This window comes from Festucalex cinctus, chromosome 13 (assembly GCF_051991245.1).
Source record: "Festucalex cinctus isolate MCC-2025b chromosome 13, RoL_Fcin_1.0, whole genome shotgun sequence".
Lineage (NCBI taxonomy): Eukaryota > Metazoa > Chordata > Actinopteri > Syngnathiformes > Syngnathidae > Festucalex > Festucalex cinctus.
Window position 1 is genome coordinate 28,667,854 of NC_135423.1, and position 9,395 is coordinate 28,677,248.

Consider the following 9,395-nt stretch of genomic DNA (forward strand, 5'->3'; position numbering starts at 1 on the left):
CCAAACATCCATCCATCCATTTTCTTGATCGCTTATTCCTCACAAGGGTCGCGGGGGCTGCTGGCGCCTATCTCAGCTGGCTCTGGGCAGTAGGCGGGGGACACCCTGGACTGGTTGCCAACCAATCGCAGGGCACACAGAGACGAACAACCATCCACACTCACACGCACACCTAGGGACAATTCGGAGCGCCCAATTAACCTGCCATGCATGTCTTTGGAATGTGGGAGGAGACCGGAGTACCCGGAGAAGACCCACGCGGGCACGGGGAGAACATGCAAACTCCACCCAGGAAGGTCCGAGCCTGGACTCGAACCGGAGACCTCAGAACTGGGAAGCGGACGTGCTAACCACTCGACTACCGTGCCGCCAGTGTCCAAACAAGAAGGTATAAATGGTTTCTAGTTCTACATTTAAGAAAAAAGTGCAATGGATACTAATTGTGCTAAATTAAATACTGTACATTATGTCATATAGTTTGTCTTGCTCATTGGAGACCAGCACCTACGGAGCATCGCAGATGGTTTTGTGGAGATGCCAAAGGATTCTTTTTCCTTTGGCGTCATGTCGACACCCGGAGCTTGTGCAACCGAGTTGACTACTGAGGTGCAGCATGCTGTTGTGCCTAGAACTCCAGACGTGGTTTGTCTTTTGGCTCCTAGCAATAACCTGACATCCAGCCGCACCCCTGACGAGGCAGGAGCAGATTTCTGCAGACTCCTTGGTAATGTCTGTGGTCGCTGGCCTAATAAGGTACATGTATATTATGTTTATTAATAGATTTGTAATACTATTATGAGGTGTATAGTATACACGATTGCAGTGTGATGTCGAAATATTTTCATGGGTAAAATAGTACAAACGTAAGTTATAAACGCTGCTTGTTTTGAATAGGTGTTTGTCTTGGACTTTCCTCCACGTCTAACCGTGGATGTGACTCAGCAGGATTACTTGCGTCAGGAGTTTCATCGTGTGTCAGCACGTATGGGTGAGTTACTAGATAATGACATTCAGTTAGGTCTTACATGTTTTTTTTTGTTTTTTTTTAATTCTTTATTTGTAACTTTTCAGACTTAACAGATGGGTACAATACACTCATGCAAGAATATGCATATCATCATTCATCTCTCTAGAAAAACAAACAAATCCCATCTAAAAATAAAGCAACAATTACCCAATTAAAAAAAATATATATAATTAAAAATAAAAAAAAATAAAAAAATAAAAAATAAAATACTAAACAATATGACCAAAACAGCATCAAGAACATCAGGGAGTGACCGTACATATTTTCCAGATTATCCTAATTTAGAATTAAAGTGGGATTTTTTATTTTAATGTACCGTAACCATTTTTCCCAACATTTCTCAAACCAACCATGGTTCTGATTCACAATTGATGTTAATCTTTCCATTTTGTAAATATTTGTTACTATATCCCACCATGTTGAGATATCAGGAATATCCGGTGATAACCATTTTTTTGTTATAGTTTTTTTGCTTGCAATCAGTAAAGTTCCTAGTAAATATTTATCTTTTCTACTCCAATCCTGAAATAGACATCCAAAATACACAGTCTTCACTTCAAATGGAAAGACACTAACAAAAATGTCTTGTAGTGCATCATGAATATCCTTCCAGTAGAGTCTAATGAGTGGACAGTCCCATAGTATATGAAAATGATTTGCTCGTTGAGCTCCACACCTTCTCCAACACGTAGAAGGGGATCCAGCGTAGTGTGTAGTCTGACATGGTGTGATAAAGTACCTTATTAAAGTTTTCCATCCAAATTCTTTCCATTTGTAGGAGTTGGTTGATTTCCACATAAGCTTCCATGTTGTAGTCCATTCCTCTTCTGATATGCTTATTCCCGCATCTTTCTCCCACTTTGTTCTCACATGTCTAGCTAAATGTGTATTATGACTTGTTAGCCATCTGTACCAGAAGGAAATAAGCTTAGTATTTGTCTTTCCATTGTAAGAGTTTCTAAATAGTTGCAATAAATCCTTACTCATCTCAGTAATCACAGTGACATTCTTGTCTATATAGTGACGTAATTGCAAATATCGATAAAAATCCTGCCTTTCCAAAGAATATCTATGTGCAATTGTCTCAAAGCTGACCACTTTCCCATCCTGAATCAATTTACTCAAAGTTATTATCCCTTTATGAGTCCAGGTTTTGAAACGGGTATCCATTTTGTTTGGTAAAAAATCAGAGTCATAGGCAAACCATTTTAACATTACAATATCTTTTTTCAAATTATACTCCTTAACTATGCCTTTCCAAATGGTAAGAGTGCATTGCACCCATGGATTTTCTACCCTATCAATGTAGTATTGAATGTTTGCATCAGCCAGAGTTGCCTGTATCGGGAGAGGAAGGATTTTCTCTTCAATATTTTTCCACTGTGAATCATAGGATGCATCACACCAGTTCATCAACACCTTCATCTGTGCCGCCCTATAGTAATTCTTCAAAGATGGGAGGCCCCATCCTCCCTTCTCTTTTGCTAATTGCAAAGTCTTAAAAGACACCCTCGATTTTTTCCCCTGCCATACATATCTTGATATCATTTTGTCCCATTCGTTAAATTGGTTTTGATCAATCTGTACTGGCAAAGTCTGAAAAAGATAAAGTAGTCTTGGTAAGACAACCATTTTGATTGATTCAATCCGTGAATATAATGATAAATAGGGAATTAAATTCCACCGTTTCAAATCTTCATTTATCTTTCTACTCAGTGGAATATAATTATATTCATAAATTTTTTTCTGATCTTTCGGGATTATGATGCCCAAATATTTCAAGGAATCAGCTTGCCACCTCATAGGATATTTAGAAGTTATCTCCACTGGTGGGTTATAATTGTATGAAAGTGTTTGAGTTTTATTTATATTTATCTTATATCCAGATAGCCAGCCATACTGTTCAAATTGCTGCATAACTTTGGGAAGGGAGATAGTAGGCTGTCCCAAATAAATCAAGATGTCATCTGCATAGCAGGCCAACTTGTGTTCCCTGCCACCGACTGTTACACCCTTAATATGCATGTTTTGTCTTATAGATTGGGCTAAAGGTTCTAGATACAATGCAAATAAAAGTGGTGAGCATGGGCAACCCTGCCGTGTGCCTCTTTCCAGCTCAAAACTGTGTGACAAGTAACCATTAATTTTTATTCTTGCAGTTGGGCCAATGTATAATGCCTCAATAAGTTGAATGATTGAGTCATTAAACCCAAATTTGTACAATGTTCTATAAAGAAAGTTCCATCTGACAGAATCAAAAGCTTTTTCAGCGTCAACACTTATAAGTAATGCTTCCATTGAGTTCTTCTGTAAATGATTCGTAACATGAAGAGTTCTGCGTATATTATCGTGTGTCTGCCGGTTTCTTATAAAGCCCGTTTGGTCATTATTTATCAGCTGGGGTAAAAATTCCTCCATCCGCCTAGTTATTATAGTGGTGAATAACCTATAGTCTGTGTTGAGAATTGAAATTGGTCTATATGAGCTGCACTCAATTTTGTCTTTGCCTTCCTTTGGTATTGCTGTAATAATTGCCTCTTTCCAACTTGGTGGTATTCGTGCCTTCTTCATAACCCAGTTAAATGTTGAAAGTAGTATAGGGCATAGCTCTGTTTTCAATTCCTTATACCACTGAGCTGTATAGCCGTCTGAACCTGGTGATGTGTTCGACTTTAACCGACCAATGGCCTTCTCAAGTTCAACTTCTGATATATCTGCTGTCAGTTTTCTATTTTGCTCTTCAGTCAGAGTTGGGAGATTCAGTGAGTGTAGCAATCCATCAATTTCTTTGTCATTACCTCCCTGGACTTTTGAGTACAATGATTTATAAAATGATTCAAACGCTTTATGAATATCTTGTAATTTATTTTTTATATGTTGTGTCCTGGGGTCTTTAATTTTTGTTACTGTATTTTCAGAAATCTTTTTTTTCAATTTCCATGCTAGTATTTTCTGCGATTTAGATCCACTTTCGTAATATTTTTGTTTAAGGAACATTAATTTTTTCTGTATATTTTGGGTTGTCAAACTATTTATTTCATTCCTGGTCTGCTTAATTTCTTCAAAAATGCTCGGTGTTATAGACTGTTTATGTTCCTTTTCCAATTCTTTTAATTTATTCTGTAATTCTTCCAATGTTCTATTTCTTATCTTTTTTTTATATGAAGTTATTGCTATAATTTTACCACGTACTACCGCCTTGAGTGCATCCCAAAGCATCGGAGGTGAGACCTCACCATTGTCGTTAATTTCAAGGAAGTCTTGTATTTCTTTTTTAATTTGTTCCTTGAAAATAGTATCTTTAAGCATACTTGAATTTAGTTTCCATGTAGTCATTTTGGGGCACAAATTAAAATCTACTGTTAAATACAAAGGTGCATGATCGCTAACGTCTATTGTACCCATGTCACATGACTGAATTCTGTCCATGTTGTTTGAAAAGGTTATGAAATAATCTATCCTTGTGTAAACAGAATGTGGTATTGAGTAATATGTATAGTCCCTCCTCGATGGGTGACAATCCCTCCATATGTCAACTAAGCCCACTTCTTCGAAAAGTGCACATACTTTTTTGTGTAAACCACTGTTGTCTGGAGCCTTCCCATTAGAACTATCAAGTTCTGGTCGCATACGGATGTTCATGTCTCCACCACATATCAAACAACCATTAGTTTCAGTGACAATAGTGGTTATAATTTTCTGATACAAACTTAAATCGCTACCTGGGGGTACATAAACATTCATAAACGTAACTAAATTGCCATCTATACTGCCTCTAAGTAATATAAATCTTCCCTCTTTGTCTTTCATTTCAAATGTTTTTTCAAAATTTAACTTATTTGAAATGAGAATTGCAACCCCTCGTCTCCGGCCCGACTTGTATGAAGAATAGAACACACTTGTGAATCCCATCCTCTTTAATTTTTCATGCTCACTGTCAGTCAAATGGGTCTCTTGCAAAAACACCACTTGTGCTTGTTCTTTTTTCACCTTGGTTAAGATTCTAAATCTCTTCACCGGATTTGTCAGCCCCTTCACATTGAAAGAAAGAAATTTTACTGAACCATTAACCATAGTTTTTGAGTCAAATAATCAACATGGGTCAATATGCAAACAATTGGTCTACTCCCTGAGATGCAAAAAAAATAAAACAGAATAACAAAAACGCCACAATGTATCAACAAAAAATAGATCAAACAAAAGAAAAAGAACAACAACTGTTGATCCAAGGCAGGGGTCTCTTCTAAATGACCCTGAAGTAAGATAGTGAAAACTGACAATAGGGGAAAGGCCTCTTCTCTCGGGAGAAAAAGGGCCCCCATGAAAGCTCTGTATGTCACAAGACATTTGTCTCTCCAATTTTGATCCTCATTTAGTAGAAAAAGAGATGGAAGGAGTATTTACCCACATCCTAGCTTTGAACTTCCTTGTTTCCTCAATCTTCAACGGTGGGAGATGTCTGCCTCCTGTAGACCTGAAGTTTTTCCCGGATGGCTTTATCACGTTTGTCTCCGGCATCACGTCTCTTTCGCCCTCCTGTTGCCGTCCACGCAGACCGTGCAAGTTGCTCCGTCAGGGTCTCCCTCTTCGTTACCTTGGTAACCTGCAGTCCTCTGGCGATCATGTCAGTGGTTGCCTCCTCCGCCGACTGGTATAGCTTGGTTCCATTTTCATAGAACACCCTGAATTTGAAAGGGTACGGGGTCTGAAATCTGATGTTGTGCCGCTTCAAAACCCCTTTCGCTTCTGCATACTCCTTACGTCTCTGTAGAATGGTCGGAGGATAGTCGTGATCAAAATATAATCTCCTCTCTTCCCAGAGGACTGTTTTTTTAGTCCACGCCTTCCGGAGAACTTCTTCTTTTGTAATGTAGCGCGCAAAAGCTACAATTATAGAGCACGGCTTTTCCTCTCCTTTCTCCATTGGCCTGGGTCGAGGGCCCAGCGCCCTGTGTGCTCTTTCGATGCCGAGATTCATACTCGGAGAAATGTCCAGGCTGCTCCGAAGTAATTTCTCCACATAATCCACCATCGTTGATCCACTCTCTGCCCCTTCGCGGACATTGTACAGCCTCAAATTCACTCTTCGAGCTCTACTTTCTTGGTCCACTAGTTTATTTTCTTGTGCGGTCATGACTGTTAGCATCTTGGCTAAAACTTGCTCCACATTTTGGACTCGATCTTCCACGTTGTCAATTCGAGTTTCAGCTTCAACAATCCGCTGGTTTACAGCGACCAACTCCGCTTTGAAGTCCTGGAAATCTTTACGGAAATCCCGTAGTTCCTCCAAAACAGTCATAATCGGTGTAGTAGCTGGAAGGGTTGGGGCCTTGTTAGCATTTGCACCGGCGTCGCCGCTAGCATCTGGGGCAAACACGCTTTCTTCGCCCTGCCTTTCTTCATTAACAGGTTTCGAACGTCCATCTCTTTTCCCCATATTCTCCCCGTGTACCTCGCGTTTAGTTTTATAATGTGATTAACAATATACAGCTTTTACGGGTTGATTGAGTTAGATTCACCGGAGAGCTATCTGTCTAAGCGGCCATACCGTTCGATGACGTCACCGGAACCCCCAGGTCTTACATGTTTTATCATATGGTGTGCGTTTTTGTTACACTGTAAACTGTGCATCCTACAGAATATAAACTGTGAATGTAAAAAGACTTTAATAGGTAATAAACATAGATATAAAATTATTGATGACTAGGAGAAAATCATAATGAAGGATGTTCTCTCCCAATGTCTTTTTAAGGGGTCAAGTACATGTCTACTGCAGCGTTCTTCCCTTTGAAGAACTTGAAGCTGTGGAGTAAAGATGGTGTAAGTTACATTATGGTATAATAATTCTGAATTATTGGATATACACATTGATTAGATTTGTATGGTAGTACTGGAATAAAATAGGTTAGTACTGTTATAAAATTGTTACTTATTTTTGCAGGTGCACTTGAGTGATGATCATGGGATGAGTATCCTTGTGCAGTTGATGTGTGATGGTGTTCATCAGGTTAGCCATTTTATACTGTAATTTGTTTCATTGTAGTTTTGTAATGTGCTTAAATTGTTGTGTAGTTGTATGGAAATATGTAAATTTTTCTGAATGCAGTATATATGTATTGAGACATGTATTTTATGTAATGCTGTTTGTGAATCATGATTTAGGCAAATATCAGTGATATATAAGTAACATAAATATTATTCTTCATGTTTTTTTGTGTGTTTTTGTTATTATCAGCAACTTGACCTCCAAACACCTAAGTTGGAGATACAAGTAGCATCAAGGCCACCAGCGGTTAAAACTATTCCAAAAATTGTGGTGAAGGGTGAGACTTTGGTTCTTCGTCGATTGAACCCGTTTGAGTGGATTGTTGTTGGACCAGGCAGGAAGGTAATGGTTGCATATTGTAATAGCTTGGTTGTTGTTGTAGTTTTTAGTGTTGTGATATATTTGTTTTACATTAGATTCTCCAAAGTTGAGCAAAGTAAGGGTCAGTACAGGTTGATAAATAAAAATGATGATGTCTGTCATTGCAGAGGAGGCAAGCAGGACTTGAACAATCCTGTGATGGGGTTCCCAAAAAGAGGAAAATTCAGCCTAACGTTAGTGTCATGGTTCGGTTCTCAGCCCTGTTGTGCTCTTGTTTTCAGTGCCTGCAACGAGGGGGGCGTTCCCCAGCTCCGCACCTGCAGCGCGTTTGCAATCAGGATTATAAAAGGACTCCGACCAGCAACAGCCAGCTGTCGGATTATTATTTGCTCACCATTGTGTCCAAGTGTTCTCCGCGTTCTCCAGTTTGGTAAAGTTTTTGAATCTGCTGTTGTCCTTAGTTAAGTTGTATTCACGTGTGTATTTCCGCGTCGCCTTTTGTTTGTATTTCCGCGTTGATTGATTCCGTGTACATTCCGAGTAGTCCTTGCCGGTTGCAAGTGTTTTGAGTTTTTCTAGTCCTTGCCTTTTGCAAGTGTTTTTTTCGTTACGTTAGTTCTCCTTGCCGTTTGCAAGTGTTTTGGTTATGTTATTCCTCCTTGCTGTTGCAAGTGTTTTTTGTTACGTTCGCGTTCCTTGCCGTTTGCAAGTGTTTTGTGTTTTCTATTCCGTCCTTGCCTTTTGCAAGTGTTTTGTGTTACCTCCGTGTTCTTTGCATGTGCGCAAGAGCACTTTTGTAAATCTCGTTGACTTGCCTGCGAGCAAGCTTTGTTCCATCGGTTTATCCAAACGAATAAATCGAGATTGTTTTCCTCCTCTGAGCCTGCGTTTTTGGGATCTGTTCTTCATCGACTCTGTCGAGTCATTACAGAATAATCCGACCATGGATCCTGCAGACTCAGAGAAGATGAGAAAGGCGTTGGCCAGCCAGGGGCAACGGGTCGGGCAAACCGAAACTGCATTAGCCGGTCTCCAGGAGGTGGTGGGAAGGCTTGCTCACCGGTGTGAGGAGTTGTTTGCTAGGCTCCTGCAGTTCGGTGCTCGCGAGGTGCCAAACCCGGAACTTCCGCGAACAGACACAGCCATGTCGGCACTCCCGGTTACACCTAGGGAACCCGTTTTGCCCCACCCGTCACGTTATGATGGACAGCGTGGAGGTTGCGGTCAGTTTCTGCATCAGTGTTCTCTTGTTTTCGACCAGCAACCGTATACCTATGCTCATGATCAGTCCAAAATAGCCTTTATTATGAGTCTCCTGTCTGGTCAAGCCGCTACGTGGGCGATGGTGGTGAGCAACTCTCGACCGGACCTTCGGTCCTCTTTCCCGAATTTTGTTTCTGAATTTCAACGTGTGTTTGACCATCCTGTCAAAGGGAGAGAGGCCGGAGGTCGGTTGTTAGATTTAGTTCAAGGGGAAAGGTCTGTCGCTGATTACTCGATTGCGTTTCGTATTTTGGCCGCTGAGAGCGGATTCGAGGACTGTGCGTTGCAAAGTGTTTTTCGTCGTGGACTGAATACTGTACTTAGAGATGAACTGGCGGTCCGTGACGATACGAACTCTCTTGAAGGACTTATCGAGCTAACCATCCGGTTGGATAACCGTCTACGAGAACGGCACCGAGAGCGTGCTTGTGAGCGGCATGGGCCGGCCGCTGACCACCGCACGTCTGAACTCATCCTCGTCAACGACGCAGAAGCACGACCCCTTCCGGACGCCCCAGCCGACAGAGGGGAGCCCATGCAGATCGGAGGTGGACGCCTGCACCACGATGAGCGCCGCCGTCGGTGGCTCGCTGGAGCCTGCCTCTACTGTGGGCAACCAGGGCATCGGGTGGCTTCATGCCCGACGAAGCCAGCACGCCGGATGCGACCGACCACCCGACTGGGAGGACGTGCCGACGAGACTCAGGGGTTCGGAACGGAATTGAACCAGGGTAAGCA

At 41.3% G+C, this 9,395-nt stretch overlaps 1 protein-coding gene across 1 annotated transcript; it reads left to right on the plus strand.

Annotated features, from left to right (window-relative positions):
• Positions 1–284: 284 nt before the first annotated feature.
• LOC144033722 (uncharacterized) lies at positions 285–7,859 on the plus strand. The gene is made up of 6 exons (XM_077542030.1): positions 285–388; positions 478–753; positions 895–988; positions 6,780–6,847; positions 6,969–7,034; positions 7,263–7,859. Exons 2-6 carry the CDS (start codon positions 535–537, stop codon positions 7,857–7,859), a joined length of 1,044 nt encoding a protein of 347 aa, XP_077398156.1. The 5' UTR covers positions 285–388; positions 478–534.
• Positions 7,860–9,395: the final 1,536 nt, after the last annotated feature.